The sequence below is a fragment of the Phascolarctos cinereus genome, unplaced genomic scaffold (assembly GCF_003287225.1).
Source record: "Phascolarctos cinereus isolate Bilbo 61053 unplaced genomic scaffold, phaCin_HiC Scaffold_2;HRSCAF=192, whole genome shotgun sequence".
In the NCBI taxonomy this organism is placed as follows: domain Eukaryota; kingdom Metazoa; phylum Chordata; class Mammalia; order Diprotodontia; family Phascolarctidae; genus Phascolarctos; species Phascolarctos cinereus.
In genome coordinates, this window is record NW_027555625.1 from 124,351,061 (window position 1) to 124,371,745 (window position 20,685).

General features: G+C 38.0%; 1 protein-coding gene across 1 annotated transcript in view; it reads right to left on the minus strand.

Moving 5' to 3' along the window:
* Nucleotides 1-683: 683 nt before the first annotated feature.
* GREB1 (growth regulating estrogen receptor binding 1) overlaps nucleotides 684-20,685 on the minus strand; it is a 139,430-nt gene continuing 119,428 nt past the window's right edge. Inside the window, exons 28-32 of the mRNA XM_020985304.2 lie at nucleotides 19,084-19,302; nucleotides 16,820-16,955; nucleotides 10,443-10,643; nucleotides 9,383-9,521; nucleotides 684-4,110 (exon numbers count right to left, since the gene is read on the minus strand). Of these exons, the coding sequence (XP_020840963.1) occupies nucleotides 3,947-4,110; nucleotides 9,383-9,521; nucleotides 10,443-10,643; nucleotides 16,820-16,955; nucleotides 19,084-19,302 (859 nt within the window). The 3' untranslated portion in view covers nucleotides 684-3,946. The remainder of the gene's footprint in view (nucleotides 4,111-9,382; nucleotides 9,522-10,442; nucleotides 10,644-16,819; nucleotides 16,956-19,083; nucleotides 19,303-20,685) is intronic.

Consider the following 20,685-nt stretch of genomic DNA (forward strand, 5'->3'; position numbering starts at 1 on the left):
ATTGTCATTCCCTTTTGCATAGTTGTTGGTTGTTTCTATGATTTGTTCTTTGACCCACTCATTATTCATATAATGTCATTAATAAATCTCCATTTATATCTATAAAAAATATACAAAACCAAAGAGATCAAAGAAAAGGGAAAAGGACTTATTTGTACAAAAATATGTATAGCAGCTCTTTGTGTGGTAGCAAAGAACTGAAAATCAAGAAGATGCCCATCAATTGGGGAATAGCCAAAAAAGTGGCAGTGTAGAGTATATAACTGTGATGGAATACTATTGTGCTATAATAAACAATGAGCAGGATGCTTTCAGAAAAACCTGGAAAGACCTTTGCGAATTGGTGCAATGTGAAGTGAGCAGAACTAGAACATTGTACACAGTAACAATATTATAATGATGATCAATTGTGAAAGACTGAGCATTGATTGAGACAGTGATCCAAGACAATTCTAAAAGATTCATAATGAAAAATGCTATCCACTTCCAGAGAGAAAACCGATGAACTCCGAGTACTAATTTTCACTTTATTTTTCTTGCATTTTGGGTTTTTTGGCAACATGGCTAATATGGAAATATGTTTTGTATGACTTTACATGTATAATTGACATCATTGCATTCTCAATGGGTGGAATAAGGGTAGGAGAGTGGGAGAGAATTTGGAACTCAAAAAAATTCTTAAATGAATGTTAAAAAAATATTTAATGTAATTGAGAAATATTTAACAAAACAAATAAAAATATAATCCAAAAGATGCTGCATGGTATATAATAGCATGAATGAACATTTCTTCACATCTTATAAATTTTCAGGGGTAGGTAAAATAAAACGTCTTCTACCCAATATTTATATCGTCTGTTATACAGATTTAAAGCCATAAGGGACCTTAAAAGCCATTGATTCCAACACCCTCATTTTACAAATAAGGAAAGTGGAGCCCAGAGAGGTAAGTGCCCCTGGGTCCTACAGCTAGTAAAGTGCCTATGGCTGCATTTGCTCCTAAATACAAACCCAGAACTCCATGTACAGTGCCACCTAGCCACCTCTACAAGACAATGCAGCAGTTGGGAATTCACATTTGGGGCAACCATGAAAAAGCTAAACCTAGGATTTTAGAGACTTCCCGGGAATAAAACTCTGGCATGGAAACATAATGAGCCCTGTGTGTGGAACAGAGTAAGCAGAACCATGAGAGCAATGCATACAATGGCTACAGTATTATAAATGGAAAAAGGACAAATACAAAGAAGCCAAATTCATAGTTCCTGACCACACGTAAACTTCCTCCTCTCTACAAAAAAGATAGATGACTAGAGGAGAAAAGTGTTGCATAGACCCTATCAGATATAATTATTCTGATAAAGATATAGATAAGTCTTGACTCCAAATTTATTTCTATTTCACCATATCACACCTGCCTCCTCTGGACTCATATAAAGGGAAAACATAAGAAAATAAATTTTTTTTAAAAAAGAAAAGAAATAGGGCAGGAAGAGATTGACAATGGGCCTAGAACACCAGAAAATGGGTTCTGAATCCCAGACTAAGAATCTCATACTTTGGTTATAGCTAGTTCACTAGATAAAAATGCCCCTGCATATTTTTAAGTTGGATGTCACAAGTAACCAAAATCCTGATGAAAAACTTCCCCATTTGCAACAAAAGGTCAGTAATGAATATTTTTACATCAATAATAATTCAGGATGCACAGAATTTCATAACTGTGCAAATAATCAGAAACCAATAAGTGCACTGCAAGTTTTATTTATGAAGGCTGGAACCAACTTGAATATTAAGACCTTTTAAAAGTTTAAATTAACTAATACAAAGTAAGGGAAAGCTGCACAGGAGATACTATTTACAAAAGACAAATAAAACTACAGAAAGTAAAGTTTCATTCCAAAACAGGAATAATGAAATATACAAAGTTACCATTTACTAATAATTTTGTAAACATCAACCCAAATCTGCCATACTCACAAGTTTTGAGTTTTGTTTTGTTTTGTTTTCCTTAAGGAGAAAAAGAAAAATCAATATACAATCTTCGGCACTGTCTTTCAAAGCTATTTCTTCTTGGTTCCACTATTTCTCATACGATGTCTTCAAGTCCAAGCCAGGCAAAAGTGACTGCTGCCCATTAGCACGTTTCAATGCCATCTAAAAGAGGATGTTTGGAAAAATGCCCTTTGGCCCAGATGCTGCCTCAAATGTCAGTCCCTTCTGGAATCTGGTTATTCCTTGTACCCTTTTGCTCCCACTCACACTGTACTTAGGTTCCTGGAAGTCCTTAATTTATGCAACTACTTCAAGTGGTACACTTTACCTGCCAGTAAAGCCAAGCCTTAATGAAAAGTTCCAAAATAAGCTTTTAGTAAACAAATGGCCACAGGTCCTGTGCTAATCCATCATTTCTGTGTTGTTGTTTTTTGAGTGAACTGAATAATTCCATTCTCATTTCTCTGTAAATCAATTCTCGTTTGTAAAGAACCCTCAGAGAGCCACCACATAATTTCCTCTGTAGAACACATTTTATTTAACATCATTTAAGGACATGTCCTTTCATTTTCACTCTTGGCAAGAGATAGTCCTCTATATTGTTCTCATGCAGAAAATCTAACACCAACCAGAGTACATAACTTTGTTAGGAAATTAAACCACATGACAGACGATGAAACACTTCTCTCCTTTTAGCAGAGAGGTGGGGGACCACAGGGACAAAATGGTATTATTTACTATCTGACTTTGTCCATTGGTTTTACATAATTGTTTTCCTTTGTTAAAAAGAAGAATTCAATGTGGGGGGGAGCAAGGCATATTGGGACATGATTAGCATAAAGAAGGAAAAGCCATGAATAAAACATTTTTAAAAGAAATTAAATCATGTGCTTGAATGCATTCATTAAGTGGCTAATTTGGTGCCTTGTTCCGGTTTCTAAAGTATGAAAAACTTATCCAATCTAATATTATCCTTTTTCCTCCCCTTTCCCCGCTGCCAGAGCCTTCCTCTCTGAGATTATCTCCCATTTGTACTGTATATATCCAATGTATACATAGTTGTTTGCATATTGTCTCTCTCTTTAGAATTTGAGTTCCTTGAAGGCAGAGAACATGTTTTTGTCTTTCCTTCTATCTTTGGTGCTTAGCACAGTGCCTGGCACTCAGAACACCCTTAAGAGATGCTTCTTGATCAATCAATCGATTGATCTAAATACCACCAAAATTCTAGGATTGTGTAATTTTTATTCCAATGACCTCTTTTTAGATGTATCCTATATCTCTGGGATTTGTGATTTTCAACACTGTTTCTAAATATTTCCTGTATGGTAACATGGGCAGAAAAAGAATACTTCGTAATTGGTCCTTCTTACAAACGTGAAGATATTTCCACTTCAGGAACAAGTATCCAATAATGTACAATGTCACCCAAAAGTGACCACAAGTTTCTGTCATTGAAGCATATAGATAACATGGTGAATTGTCAAAACTCTGTTCTTAAAGAAATGGTTTCAAAATGTCCCAGAAGTCTCAGCAATATGTTGTGGTGGAAAGGGCACAAGGGAATGAGAATCGAGACCTGGGTCATATATCCCTGGCTCTTCTCTAAACTTCTACTCTCTGGGTCTCAGTTTACCTGGATTCCAAAGATCCCTTCCAGCTCTGAAGCTCTCTATGCAGGTCTATGGGTATGGCACTATTGATGGTGAAAGTTTCCCCATGAAGTAAGCATTCTGAAGACCTGGGTTTTCAGCTCAGTCAGTAACTCACTGTATGATCAAGGACAAATCACTGAACTCCTCTAGGTTGCTAGTCCTACCGCCTGTAAAATAGGTGGAGTGGACTTGATGAGCTCTAAGATCCTTTTTCAGCTCTGATGTGCTATCAATCACCTTGGCAGGAGAGCTTTCTGAAGTGTCTGCTCTTTCAGAAAATGGGGCTGTTGTTTCTTTCAAATGTGCCGCCCAGTCAGGAAGAAAAGCGGCCTGTCTTCTTTGGCATTGGCTGTCTGGAACTCATCCCGAAGCCTGAACTGCCACTCATCTTCCAGCTCCAGGCGTACAACAGTCTGACGGAGCGAGTTACGATCCTGACAGATGACGCATAAGGTGGCGCCTACACAAATAAGAAAAAAAATGAATAACAACAACAATAAAAACAGCTTCACATTTGCACGCTGTTTCTGTTTTGAAGAGACTCCCTATCCCTCAGGAAACTCATTATCCTGCAAGATTGTTTCAGCCTCGGTAATAATATCTAATCAGCACACTTTGCCCCTCTTATTGGTGGGCTGGAGAAAGGAACAAGTAACTATTTCCAAAGCATCTATTTAAAGGGGGCTTCCCAGACAGACATTTTTGCATTTCCTATTGAGCTACACTCCTATGGACTGATCTCCATCACGTCCACCACTCCTATTTTCAGCTGCCTTTTGGATATTGCCTTCATTCATTAGATTGTAAGCTGTTAGGTTAAGAACATTTTATGATTAAGTCAATTGGAACTAGGTATGAACAAGGCCTCTGCTTTCCTCAAATCAATTAAAGACATAGGATGAGGGACTTTGGTCATACCCTGAGAAACTTGTGTAAAAAGAAGCATCTTTCACCACAAAGAGAGCTGCTATAAATATTTTAGAACATATAGGTTCTTTTCTTTTTCCCCTAATCATCTTTGGAAATAAACCTAGTGTTGTCAGGTCAAAGAGTAGAGCTAATTGTACTTTGGGTACAATTTTGTACTTTGGGTACAATTTCAGATTGTTCTCCAAAATGGTTGAATCAGTTCATAGTTCCACCAACAATGAATTAAGGAACTCATTTTCCACATCCCCTCCAACATTTGTGGCTTTCCCCTTCATTTTACCTTCTTTGATAGGTGTAAAATGATATCTCAAGGTTGTTTAATTTCCTTTTCTCTAATCAATAGTGATTTAGAGCATTTTTTCACATGACTATAAAATAAATTGTTTTGATTTCTTCATCAGAAAACTATCAGTTCATATCCTTTGATCATTGATCAGTTCTAAAATATTTACAGCAGCTCTCTCTGTAAAGACAAAGAACTAGAAATTGTGGGGATGCCCATCAGTTGGGGAATGGCTGAACAAGTGGTGGTGTATAATCATGATAGAATACTACTGTGCTATAAGAAATGATGAGCTTGATGATTTTAGAAAATCATGGATGGAGTTGCACAAAATAATAAAGAGCAAAATGAGCAGAACCAAGAGAACATTGTATATGGCAACAGCAATATTGTTTTAAGAACAACTTTGAGCAACTAAGTCATTTTGACTATTATAAATACCCAAATTAATTTCAAAGGACATGTGAAGGAAGATACTATCTGAATCCAGAGAAAGGACTGATAAATAGACATATAGAATTTCATGTATACATACATACATACTTGTATCTAATGGTAACCATCTCTAGGGTGGGGGGGAAGGGGAGAAAAAAATTTACGTGATAACTTTATTATATATTTAAAAAGGAATAGTAAGCTGTCCATAATGGATTTACAGTTGTGTGTATAATCATCTTGTTTTATTCTATTTTGTTATGGAAATATTTGATTTGTTTCATAAACTAGAAATAAAATCAATATAAAGGTTAAAAAAACAGAATATTTGTCTCAGAACCAGAGAGATTCTGAGGGTTGGACTGCACAGAGGAAGGAAAGGGGACATCCAGAGCTGAGCTGGAAAGAACCAGCAGCCCAGGGGTAGCCAGTGAAAGAAGAAAGAAAAGATAAGACTGAGCTTTGCCAGAGAAGTGAAATAACAAGGAGGGTAATCAGCTCTACAGGCATTTCAGAACAGAAATCTGGGACTCAGCCTACCATTTGGAAACACCTTCTCAAGAACTGAGGGGAAATTAAAAAAAAAAACATGAAGTCTACTTTTTCTCCAACTCCTCTTCCTACTTCCTCCCACCCCCTTACCATACCCCACCTTGCCTATTTATCAACACATACCATAAAATAATCTGCTGCTTTATTACTCAGAAGTTTCTAGTAACCTACATTTTGCTTCAACCACAAAGATGTCAGGGACTAACAGAGGTAGATATAAATGTAAATTAATACAGAAAACCATGCTTCTGTCTAAATGTTGGAAATTTTCCACAACAAGAGTTGAGTAATTATGATTGTACTTCTAACATTTTTTTTCTAAAATAAACTCATTAAAGCAGTAGAGAGTTTAGATTTTAAAATAATCCTATTGTATTGTTGCAACAGGAGGTTACATGTGATTTATTAAAAAAAGTTTCCTTAAAATTTCATGGAGGTATATAGTACAAGTATTACTGACATTATTTTACAAATAAGAAAACAATTTCAGAGAGTTTAAGTTACTTGATCAAGTCATATGGCTAGTAAGGCTCAGAAACAGGATTTGAAAAACCCAGGTCTCCTGACTCCAACTTCACCATTCTTTTTCTTATACCTTGAGAAACAAGAATGTGTAAAAATGACAACTATGGCCTGACCTGTGTGTTTTCAACCACTGAAAATGATTCATTCAGCCTAGATGGAAAGGATCAAAAGTCCAAGCCCATATGATAACATTTTTAAATCCTTTGAAAACTTATGGTAATAGAAGAAGTGCTAATAATCAGATACAGGAGATAACATGGAAGCAGAAAAGAAGAGGTAGAAAAGGAACTAGGAAGAGAAAGAAAAGAGGAAACAACATGGACAAGACTACATAATTCCCCAGCCCACCTGATCATATATAGCCATAGGACAGATAGAGGGATATGGACTGGATCTGTGAGTTCATTAGTATAAAGAACTCCCATGATAGGATACTCCTACCAATGCAGGTTGGAAGCTTCTCTGAAATATGTAATCTTAGAACTCTAAGACATGAAGTAACTTGCCCAAGGCTAGAAAATCTATGTATATCAAAGGCAGGACTTGAACTCAGTTCTTCTTGGGTCTCTACACTATCCTGCTCACTCTCTGTACACAAATAGAGAGAGAGAAGAGAGAGAGAGAGAGAGAGAGAGAGAGAGAGACAGCAAAGTAAAATATATATGTGTATATATATGTGCGTATATATGTATGTGGATACATACACATGCAACACATGGCAACCAAGATGTGTTGATAGATACATGTACCTGCACATACACACATGCTCATACATATACACCTATGCACATTTATCATTATGTATCCTTCTACTTCTACCCATTCTTCAAGGCTCAGTCCCAGATCACCGCCTCTTTGAGGCCCTCTCTAATTACTCCAGCCAATACTGAGTCATTCTTTCTGCTGTCATGTAGCTTTCACTGTCTGTACTAATCTTTTAGCACTTGGCATATGCTGGCTTATAGGCTGGTTTATTAACTCCTTTAAAATTGTTATTATAGGGGGCAGCTAGGTGGCACAGTGGATAGAGCAACGGCCTTGAAGTCAGGACGACTTGAGTTCAAATTCGGCCTCAGACCAAATACTTGACACTTACTAGCTATGTGACCCTGGGCAAGTCACTTACCCCCAATTGCCAAACTTAAAAAAAAATTATTATAAATTTGAAAATAAGACAAGCAAATAAGATATTATATAAAATCCTTAATATTTAGTTAATGATCTTGTTATAGACATGTCCTATCTCCCCAACTAGACTACACAGGCCTTGAAATCAGGGATTGTCATATTCATCTTTGTGTCCAGTCCAACATCCAGCAAAGGGCCTTCCTGTCTCTTTACCTCAATGTCTCAACCTGCCTTCCTTCTCTTCCTCCATGTCTCTGAAGCAGGGCCTACTCAGTGCCAAGTTAACTTCTCCATATGTGCCCTTCACATGTGCCATCTTTTCCAAGTCCTTGCTTCATCACCTGTCTCCGCTCCTAAGTGCCCCTGCACTTAACACTTTTAATACTTGCCGCTGGCTCCTTCCCATGACCTAAGACTGCTTCCACTTCTATATCCTATGACCCACTATTCTAAGGTCTCCTCAATCTTGAAAAAAAGAAGCATAATGGATCGAGAACTGGTCTCAAACTTAAGAAGACCTGGGTTCAAGTCTTGCCTCTGACATAAAATAGTGGTGTAACCATAGGCAAGCTATTTAATCTCCTAGAAGTCCAAATAATTCACTTAGGAGTTCTCTTTGCCATTGAATTCATAGATCCTGACCCTTAAACCTAAAGAACCCTTTCCTTGACTGCTACTGTCCCAACTCTCTTTTTCCACAGAACTTCTAGAAAAAGTCTGTATACAATGTCTCCACTTCCTTACAAACTACTTATTTCTCTACAGCCCTTTCCCCATTTCAATCTGACTTCTGTCCTCACCACTCTCCAGAAACTATCCTCTCAAAAACCACCACTGACGTCCTTATTACCTCATTCTTCAGCTACCTTCTCCCTTCACCCCCGTGGCTCCCTTCTCCCACTGGAACCTGCACTATGAGAAGTGGCACCGACCAGTCATCCTTCATTCTCCAGGCTCCACCCATACTCCCTGCTCCCTTAATTTTTTAGCTCCTTTTATGTGTTCTCTCCTGCCATTAGAATATAAGCTCTTTTGAGGGCAGGAATTGATTTCTTTCTGCTTATCTTTTTATCCCCAGTATTTAGTATAGTGCTGGGTACACAGGTACTTAAAAAATGCTTGTTAACTTGTTGACTCGAATTTTCTTCTCTGGAGGATACGGTGACCCTTCCTTCTTTAATATTCCTCCTTCCCTTGGTTTCTGTTCCTCCTCCTAACTTCTCCCCTTCTTCTCTATGCTTTATCTCTTCAAAACCCTACTTAATTGCTATCTCCTCTAGGAAACCTTTCCTGAATCCCCCAAAGAATACCTTTTCTTCGTCAAACCTCACAAAGCACTCTGGATGTGTATTGTGCCCTGACCACCTTCCACTCTGCATTACAGTTACTGTATGTGTAATACTGGGGAGTAATCATGCGTTCAACATAATTGGTGAGTAAGGGTCTGTTCCCCCTAATGCTCAGTCATCAATCATCTTGGATGCAGCCCCAGTTACTGGGGACTAATCAAAGGAGTTTCTAGAACTTCCCCTCAGTCAGGGCTAGGACACATGTCCACTGTATTGGGAGGCACTCCTTCCAGCAAAGGTTCATGTGGCATAATCTTTTAAAGTGCATTAGGAGATTTAAATTGATCAGAGACTCCATCAATCACCTCTGCTACCTACAATTATAATTTACTATATCACTATTATTGCTACATAAATAGATAGATCCCCACTTGTAGACTGTCAGAATATTGCAAAAAGAGGCCATGGTTGATTTATATTTGTAACTTCACCAGTACTTAGCAAAGCAGACATTTAATGATGAACTGAAGGAATTAACCTCTAAAGTCCTTTTTTGCATCTCTGCTTGTGCAACCATTCAGGTAACTTACCTTTCAGAAAATGAAACTTTTTCAAAAAGCTAGCAACCACAAAGGAGTCACAAAGGTATAACAGGAGCCCACTAAACAGCAGATCTGAGCAGCTGATGTTTAAAGAATGAGGCCTGGAACTCACATAACAAACAGCAACCTGAAAAAGGAAGAAGCAAAGGGTGGCAAAAAAAAAAAAGGATGCTTCCCTTAGGATATTCAACAATGTATTTAGTGAGTGCGTGCACACACACACACACACACAGAGCACACACACAAAACACAGTGCAATCATAACAATATCTCACATTTGTATAACATTTTAAGGTTTTTTAAATAACATTTAAAGGTTTTAAAAATATATTCTCCCACAACCCTGTGAAATAGATAGTTCAAGTATACTTATTCCCTTTTTACAGATGAGAAAACTGAGTCTCAAAGATTAAATGACTTACCCAAGATTACAGCAAAATTTGAAGTTAGGCTCACTCTCAAACCACATTAATTTTTCAGGATATTAGATGGACTAAAACCATACTCTTTAGTTTCACTGGAACCATGGACTCTACCCTTTGAATCACTCTGGATTCTAATAGGTCAGCTTTGGCCTTATTTTTCTCATGAAAAGACCTCCATCACAATTCCTGGCCCTTTCTACACTATGCCAATTTCACTCAAGTCACTGTCTCCACCTCATCCCTACCAGAACCTTGGACTTCATCTCTAGAGCCACTCTGGGCTCTGACAGGCCATCTCTGGCCTTATCATGTTGGGGATCTAGGCCTCTACTATATTTCCAGGCCATTTTTTAGCCACGTCACTACAGGAGTAGCCCAGACCCCTTCGTAGCTCCCCTTTAGAGGCTGTCTTCCCCCATTATAACGTAAGCTTTTTGAGGGTATTTAGCACAGTTTCTGGAACATAGTAAGCTCTTAATAAATGCTCTATTTGTCTATCCTCCCTCAAGTGGAAAACTGAAGTGCCCCTTCCAAACCTACATCCTAAAAATCATTCAAAGAAATTCAATCCCCTATTGTTGAACTCCTATGAGTTGAGCACTCAATGCTTGCTTACAAATTACCTGAGGTCCCAAATTCAGGTAACAATCAACAGACAGCACAGGGTGGCCATAATTCTTTAGTGACAGGGGGAAGAAACGATGGCTGTGATGCTGTAGGAATTTTTCAAGTAGAAGCTGAGCAGGAGCTGCAAGGAAAGTGTGCTTGCTATCCGGGGCACAGATGTACTGAGAGGGTGCAATGGACACTGGGTTATCAGACACCTACATAAATACAAAAAAAAGCAACAGTCCAGTTAAAAATTGGGTTGTTGCATATACATTAGGATAAGGATCATAGGAATTAGAACTGATAGTGTATTTGTATATTATCTAATCCAAACTCCTCTTTTTAGACGTGAGAAACAGAGATTCAAAGATGTTATTATGTATGTACAGAAAACATGATACTAGATGTCAGGAATAAAGAGATTAATAATATCCGCTCCTTGATTTTAAGCTTAGAATCCTGCTGTGGGAGGATAGGGAGAGGAATCACACAAGTTAATAGCACAAGACAATGTGTCCGGTTAAAAAAAAAGATACATGGCAAAGACGAAAATGTTTGATGTTGGAGGAGTGGTGTGAAAACAGGAACAATCTGTTATGGAAATAAATTTAGAATTACGGAATAAAAGTCAAAATTGCTCATACCCTTTGGTCCAGCAATCCCACTACTGGGTTTATATCCCAAGGAGTTTATTGGCAACAAGAAAAGATCTATCTGTACAAAAATATTCACAGCAGCATCATTTATAATAATTGAAGTTAAAAACAAACTACGTGCCAAATGAAAGGAGCATGGGTAGACAAATTGTGATACACAACTATAGTGGAATATTATTGGACTATAAGGAACAGTACGAAGATATGGAGATGTCAAAGAAATATGCAGAAATTTGTGTGATGTGATGAAGAAAGAAGAGGAAAAAGAACAAGATATTAACTCTTAATTAAATGAAAACAACACCAAACAGGAACAAAACAAGTGAAATACAGTAGAAGATGTAAGTAATAACATATTAAAGTTAAAGATGTGTCCCTTCATTTTAGCAAATAGTAAACTATGTGGTTGTAAGGATGTATTATGGATCAAAATCATTGTTCCATGCTGCTTGGCTTAACTTTTTAGGAAATGTACATTGCAGGAGGTTTACTGATGACTTTAGTGGTTGGCTTGCTATGTGAGAACAAACTTTATCAATCAAGGGCTAAATGCTAGAGATAAAAGAAAATAATGAAACACTCCTAGCTCTGGAGGAGCTTACATTTAGTAAGCAGACAACCTATACATGTATAACATAGGCAGACAGGTGGTGCAATAGATAAAGTGTTAGACTTGGAGTTAAAAGCTCTGACTTTTATTTTAGCCTCAGACACTTACTAGATGTTTGACATAGTATAAGTTACTTAATTTCTCTTGGCCTCAGTTTTCTTATAAGTAAAATGGGGATGATAATAATGGCATCTAACTTAAAGGGCTGTTGTGAGAATCATATGAGATCACACATGTAAAGTGCTTTACAAACCTTGAAGCTCAATGTTAGTTATTGTTGTTATATAAGCATAAATAAAATACATGCAAAACAAATACAAGGTAATTATAAGGGAAAGATACTAGCCACTGGGGGACTAGGAATAGGCTTCATGTAGAAGGTAGCATGGAAGCTGAGCTCCGAAGGAAGCTAGTGATTCTAAGAGATAGACATACTAAGGGATGTTCCAGGCAATGGAGTAAGCTTGGGGAAAAGAACAAGAGGTAATGAGAACCTAAATCAGGGTGCTGGGCAAGTGGATGGGAAAGAATGGGGCAGATATGGGAAGATGCTTTGGGGGTAGAAATGGCAAGATTTGGCCACTAAGTGGATATATAGGAGACAAAGGAGAACGTAGAGTGGAAGATGGCACTAAGTTTACAAAAGTGATTAAAAGGATGGTGGTGCCGTTGACAGAATTATGGAAAATTCAGAAAAGGTGCAGGTGTGGAAGATAAGGTGAGTTCAGTTTTGGACATCTTGAGTTAGAGATGTCTATGGGATATTCAATATTTCTAACAATCCAGTAGGCCATTGGTGATATAGTACTACAGGATAAGGACCAGGGATGGAAGTAAAGATCTGGGAGTTATCAGCATAGAGGGAATAATTAAACTATGTCATCCGATGAGGTCACCAAGTAAGTGAGAATAAAGAGAGAAGAATGCTTTAGGGTATACTGAAGAATGAAGGGGAATGCTATGGATGATTCTGCAAAAAAGAGTAAGGAGTGATCAGATAGACTGGAAGAGAACCAGGAGAGAACAGTGTCATGAAAACCCAGAGAGGAAAGTCTAGGAGGAAAAAGTAGTCAAAAGTGTCAAATATATGTAGAAAAGTCAAGAAGGATCAAGATTGAGACAAGGCCTCCATTTCAGCAATTCAGAAATCACCATTAATTTTGAAGAGAACAGTTTCAGTTGACAGATAAGAAGCTATACTTAAACAAAAAGATGAGAAGGGAATAAAAGGAAAGAACATGGAGAACGATGGCTTTTTCTAGGAGTTTGGGGAAAGTGAAGAAAAAATATAGAATGATATTTTGATTGGACTATCCAACAGAGTCAAATGAAAGTTTATGAAGAATTGAAGACTTGAGCATGTTTGTAGAGAGAAAGGAAAGAAACCATAGAAAAGGAGGAACTGAAGATTAAGAAAGATAAAGGGGGTGAACATCAGGGAAATCTGCCAGAGAAGATGGGAGAGAATGGGATTAAAAGTATGTGAATTGGGACTGGCCTTGGTGAGGAGGAAGGTTATCTCCTTATCAGAGACAAATAGAAATGGGGGGGGGGATGTTGTCAAAGGGTTTTGAAATATAGAGCAAAGGAAAAGAGTTAGGCCAGGTCTAATAGCCTCCATTTCCTCAGTAGAGCATAAGACTTGAGAGTGATATCAAGCAAAATTTTTAGAAAATGTGTTATAAGAAATGATTTGAGGGCCCTTAATGAAGCAAAGATCATAATGAAACAGCAAAAGAACAAGTCATTAAAAATAAAAGAAATTATGTCCAATACACTTCATTTCCATTTCTCACTAAATAGATTAGGGAAAGACTAGACTAGATTAAGGAAAGACTATAGACTACGCTGATAGATTAGGGAAAGGCCTACTGTAAAACATGCCTCACTGAAATCAAGGCAGCGTCTTGGCCAGAAGCCCAGACCAAAGCATGCTTTTCTCATTTCCATCAAGTATATCCCTGATATATGTATCTTTCTCAAAACTTTTACAAAAATGACAAAGTAGGTATCTGCCTTGTTCACCAGTATTTTACAATTGTGTCTATACTCTATTGTGTTGATTTTGACTGTCACATCTCTTTGCTTGCCAAGGAGATAAAATACTGCCTGGCTAAAATGATTTCTAGGTTCCTTTATAAATTATTTATTTCATTGCATACATTATTCATACATAGAAATGTTATATACAAGTTAGCTATGGCATATAAATTATATATTAGATATAGTATATAATTAAGTCAATGTAAATGTTGTCTATAATATATTATTTATCTATATAAAATTATTTTAATCTATTAAATAAAGACTAGATTTATGCACCAAAAAATTATTATGCAAAATTACCATTTAAATACATGTTTACTGTGAAATTTTTTGTTTTATTCATTTGTACTATTACTGATCTCTACCTTAAGCCCTTGTTATTGTTCCCTTTATCTCAACTTTTCCACGATAAATCATCACTACCACCCACTGGATTTGAAAGGCAGGAAATGTGGGTCACACTCAGGTTTTACACCAGCCAGGAGTTATGGCCTACATTTAGAATCATTTGTTATATTATCTTCCTGCTCTCCCTTCCCTATAAAAGAATGATGGCTTTGAGAATAATATTGGACCTAATGCCTTTGGTTATTCAGAGACTGGACCCAATGCTGGTCATCTTACTATCAGGGAAGAAAGAGTCTGGACTGCCTAGATACTGAGTTTCACTTTTCAGAGAAAATACATTTACTTTCCATCACTAAGAAGGGTAATAACGAACCCTGGAAAGACCTTTCTTGGGAATATTTTGCAAATTAATTGCAGCTATATATCAACTGACCCTCCCCTTTGTTCTGTATTCCTTCATCACTGTATGTTGAAATGAAAACTCACTACAAAGAAATACAATAGAAAGTTCCATTTATATTCCTACTGTATAATCTTCACAATACTAGGCTTAATCCCATGGCCCAAATAGTATTTTGAAAAGCGAGTTTGCATGAGGAATACAACATGGTTAAAAACGTCTCCATCACCATGAGAAAACAAGAAGTCTGTGAAAATTGGTATTGATGATAATGGTTGAGTAGCATTACTCAATATAGAAATAGTGACTAAAACACTAGAAACTATGTTTACAAAGCACTTTTCAAATTCAGAAGATTTACCCTATTAAAACCTTACATTGCTTTTGCATTGCTTCTTTTATTACTGATGCCAGACAAAATAAACTGTTCACTGGTTCCCAGTCTCATTCTGCCCTCTCTTGCCTCTTCTCTATTCACATGCTCAGCACATTCCTTATATTCCTTATCCCATCACATTTCTGCCAACTGACATTTTTCTCTTCCTCTAAAGCCCAACCTGGGACAACTATATGGCACAGTGGATAGATCACTGGGCCTGGAGACAGGAAGACCAGAGTTCAAATCTGGCCTCAGACACTCACTAGCTGTGTGACCCTGGGCAAGTCACTTAACCCTGTTTTCTTCAGTTCCCTCCTCTGTAAAATGGACTGGAGAGGGAAATGGCAAACTACTGCCAAGAAAAGCCCAAAAGGGATCACAAGGAGTTGGACATGACTGAAACAACTGAACAGCAACAAAAAGGCCCAACCTAGGGTCTACTTTCTCCATGAAGCCTCTCCTGATTCCCCTAGATGATGGTGCTTATATCCCAAAACTACCTTGTATTTATTTTTAGATGTTGATATATGTAATTCTAATATACATATATGTGTGTGTGTGTGTGTGTGTGTGTGTGTGTGTTTATTCTGTAAATATTTAATGTATGCTGTCTCCCTGGATAGGATGTAAATTCCTTGAGAGCAGGCACTGATTCATCTTTGTCTTTGGAACTCCAGTACCTAGCACAGTGCCTGGTGTATATACTAGGTGCTTCTGAAATGCTTATTGATGGAAATTTTCCTCTATTTCCTCCATCTACAGATGAATTCAATTCCCTGAATTCTTAAATTATCTTAGCTTTTTTGGTGTCTCTTTCACCTAAACTGCATTCTTACTAGGCATATCCCCACTATTATCCTGTAAGCTCACTAAAGCTAGTGACTTCTGTTTTTCATCTTTGTATCTCCAGTACCCATCACAGTCTCTTGATTAATAAATGTTGGTTGAATTGAATTGACATCTCTTTGCACACTATCAATACTGTCACAATTAGAGTCCTTTTGCAGACTTCATCTGAGAATAAATGTACAAAGATATATTTGAAAACCCATAGACCAAGCATCTTTCTCCAGAAACCAATGGAAACTCTAAATTCACAAGGCTTAGAATAATTGTGTACATGAGAACACTGTGTTTACCTGATACCAAAATCAAACCATATCTATATTTAAATGATGAAGTTTACTCTTCTTTCTATTTGACAAGGAGGTAAAAACCAGCGCTATTAATTGTTAAGAGCTATGCAAGCCTCAGGGTGCATTATTATTATCATCATTGTTGTTATTATTGTTGCTGTTGTTTTGAGAGGTCTATTAAATCATTGGTAAGGATTCCTTCCATTGACGCAGAACATAAACACTTTATGCCTTAGTAAAAGGTCTTAATCAACTGTTGTGGCTAAAACAATTCATCCCTTAGTGGCCAGCCTTCTAGCAATGGTACTGAACTTAGTTAGGCTGCTCACAGACAAAAGATTAAATGTCTTTAAGTTCATCACCTTTGAAATCCTCAAAGCCTCTCCAACGTGTCAAGATATGCCAAAGCCTGTCCCCTGCCAGGACAGTGTTCTGCAATCAAAAGGCACCTGCATCCCAATTGTGAGGCACCTGAGAAGGCACCTGAGACTTTAGTGGAAAGGCATTACTGTTTCTATGTGATAATATATAATATTTCATTACATTTCTATATAAATAATTTACATTTCTATAACAACTTAGTATCATTCCAGTGCCATCACATGCACCATCCATTTGATCCTAACAGCCCTGTGAGACAGGCAAGGTGCATATTATAATCACCATGTCACAAATGAGAACAGTGACACTCCAAGTGTTTAAATGACACACAAGATAAGCTGCTAAGTTAGACCTCATGCACAGGGCTCTTGCCAATGCACCCTAACCAACTCAGAGAGGGAGAAATAACCACACAGCAACCATTTCCTCACTCACCTTGGATTTGATGTGGAAGGACCTGTGGCCACCAACAGCAATTTGCTTCTTCATGACGCTGAAACGATTAAATCGGCACAAAAGGAGGCCAGCGCTGTGCACTCGCAGGTTGAAGTCGACATCGTCGCAGGTGAATCTAATCAGAGAGGAAGACAATTCAATCAGCACACTTATAATTAAACAGCATTCAATCAATGAACTACAAATATACATATAAGTACACATATATAATACACACATATATATGTATATGTACATAAATATTTATGGGGAATATATTATGTGCTCATCACTATGCTAGATACACAGAGAGAGATAAGACATAACTCATATTTTCATACTATTTTAAGACCTACTTAGTGCTTTTCTCTCTACAATTCTATGAAGAAGGTAGCGTAAATATTATTAACACTATTTGACAGATGATAAAGTCAGTGATGAAGGGCTAAGCAGCCTTGTCATACAGGTAGTATATGCTGAAATGCAAGCTCCTTGAAGGCAGGAAATCATTCCCTTTACTAACAAGCTGAAGAGAAAAGACTAGTATAAACGAAACAGTCAAATAACAATATGAAACTGCAGTGAAAGGTACCATCATGGTGTGTCTTGTTTTTAAGTCCTGCCTCCATCATATAATAACTATGGGACCATGGGTCAGTAACTTAATATCTTAATGCTCCAGGCAAGTCTCTTAACAGGAGGGAGTTTCCACATGGAGTTCCCCAAGCCGTTAAAATCATAGATCCAGATCAAAAAATAAAATAAGACTATATCATCTGGTGCTAAATCATGTAGTACTGAGATCATAGAAGAGGGAAATCAATTAATATTGAAGTCACCATGAAAAGATGTATATAGGATATAAAAATTTATAGAGAAGCAAACAAAAAAAGACACCAAGGGGATCATATTTTAATGACAGGTAATTACAAGGGTCCTACTGAGAATAGCAGCACCCCCACCCCACCCCCCACCAAATACCAGTCCTGCTTCCAACCCAGCCCTCATAGGCATCATCCAGCATGGCAACTCCTTTGGAGAAGTGGCCAGCCAGGCCCCAGCAACTGCCACCTAGGTGAGCCAGCCTACCTAAAGCAACAATGCACCCTCAAGGAGAGAGAGGAAAGGCAGCACATGCCAAGCCAAACCACCACAACCACACCATCCATCATCTATCTGCTCCCAGACCTTGACAGAGACAGCCCAGGACCCTGAAGCCAGAAGCCTTGGGAATATCAGTATCCACTAGACCACCAGACTTGCTTCCAGTCCAACCCCATTAGCCATCATTGCGGGGAGGAATCATTGTGGAGAAGGGGATGTGGGAAGGTATCCAGGAGAAGCTGGTACTGGAGCAGGACCTTAATATCACAGGATAATAAGATTCAGGGCTACGAGGTACCTTGGAGAGCATCTAGCTCAACCATTTCAATTTATCAATGAGGAAATTAAAGCTTAAAGAGAAGTGCCTTACACAGCTCATAAATCTCAAAGTCAGGATTCAAACACAGGTGTTCTGACTCCAAGCCCAGCACTCTTTCCACTACAACAGTGCCTCAAAGGGGCAGAGATAGGAAGGATGGCAGTATTCCATGCATAAGAAATAGTGTCAGCAAAGGGGCAGGAATGGGAAAACCTGGCTCATATTCCAAGGACAATTCTGAGTCTAGTTTCCCCACAACATAAAGTACGTGGCTGAAAATAGTGGAGACTGGAAAAGCAGGAAGACAAGCCCTTGTGGAAGGGTTTGAATAAATCCTTAAGAAGTTTGGGCTTTATGCGGTAAGCAGTAGGGAGCCCCATACCTTTTACACAGTGGGTGCTTAGTAAATGGTTTTTTTTCTTCAGTTTTTAATCTGACAGCAGATTTCTAGGATTAAATAATACTATCTCTAAGGTTAAATTTATTCCAGAGGTAGAAAGAAAAAAGGAGACAGACATTATCAAAACATCAACGGATTCAGTGTTAGAAGAGCCTGGTTCATAGCTCAAAGTCCTGAGCTGCCACAATACACGTGCCTTTTGGCCTTAGTGCCCTCACCTCTAAATCAAAAGAACTGGATCAGATCATCTCTAAAGTACCTTCCTGCTCAGAATCCTATAGATTCCTCCATCCCGGAGGACAAGCATACATGCTTCAGGTCACTGGTACCATTATCAGTGAATCAACAGATAGGTACCAATAAGAGAAAAGCAGACTGTCAGATGACCATCAAGAACAGGTTGAAGCTAATATCTGGCTTCCTTTTGGGTCTATAACTCACCGATTCTGATTATACTGTACATTCTGTGTCAGATCCACATTGAGGATAATAAAGTCATGGATATGACAACGGGAGAAAGGTTCTTGGACCTCCCCACTCCGAGTTTTGCTTGACCATTTCCGCATCCCAATTAGAGCATAATGAGTGACGTTTGGAGCTGCCTCGATGTGCTGCAGAATATGTTTCAAAGAAACATTCCTTTCAGACCAGGTGTAATCACTGCAAGGAAGGAAGAGAAGAAAAAACTTTCTCTGGATCAACATGCAAACAAAAGCATAATCCTTTTTATTCTACTGTCTACATCAGCACTGGACCAAAATAGCCCAGGAGGCTAAAGATGTCCCACTTTAAACAAACCCAGATCAAATCTTCTTATGACATATTCCAAAGGACTTTCATTTTTTTATAGTCACAAAACTTTACTAAAATGCTCAGGATGCATATTAGGAGCAGAAAGTACTTCAGTTTGACTGCTTTAAAAATTTGGGTGAGGTAAGATAGAGTAAAGAAAATGGAGGTATCTTCGTCTGATAATAATTGCTTAAACTTCTAAGGTTCTTTAGGGTTTACCAAGGGCTTTCCTTCCAGTACCTTTGCAAAATGAGCAGTATGATTATTATTAGCCCTGTTTTACCTATGAGGAAACTAAGAATCAGCGAGGTGAAGGGACTTGCCCAAAATTATAAAGCTCATACCAGGAGAGCTGAATTTCAAACTCAAGTCTTCTGACTAAACTCAGTGTTTCTGACCCTATACCAAACTGACTCCATAATGGGTAAAGCAACTAGACTAGAAGGTGGAGACAGCTTCTAATCTAGGCTCTGCCATTCACTATTCCTGTGACCTTGTGTACACTCTGTCCAGTCTCTGGGCCTCTGTTTCTCTCATCAATCAAATAGGAAGTTTGGACTCTGTGACCTTTACATTCCCTTCCAGCTCTGCGATAGGAATAGGGACTACAGACTGTGATTTCATAGGTTTAGGAAATTCTCACATGAGAAACTCTCTCTACCAATGTAGGCTGGCACCTTCTCTACCACTCTTATGGAGATGACTAGAACACAGAATGGTTGTGACCTGCTCAGTGTCCTATAGCCACTATGTGTCAAAATGGGACTTGAACTCATGTCTTCCTCATTACAAGGCTAGGCTTTCTACTGATTGTACCATGCTGCCTCCTTAGATAGTCTGTTATTAAAATTGATACCTGATGGCTGGACAAAAGCTTAGTTGTCTTTTCTCCATCATAAACAGCAAACCATCATAAAGTCAAGTTGTAGTAGAACCAGAAAAGCACAGATCTGAATCCTTGCTCTGACACTTACTAGCTATGTGACGTTGGCCAACCATTTAAAATCTTTGAGTAACAGGATTCCTCATCTGTAAAATGGGAATAATAATAATGGCACTGTTTATATCCCATTTTTAATACTTTGTACACCTTCAAGTTGCTGAAATATTAATTATTCTTTGGAAGACTGACAGTGTCAAACCTAATTGAAACCAAGTTTGAAAAGTATTGTTTTGGGACAGATCAATCAACAGGAACATGGAAAATTTTGTTAGTTAGAACTATTCTTTTTAATAGTATTCACTGCCAAA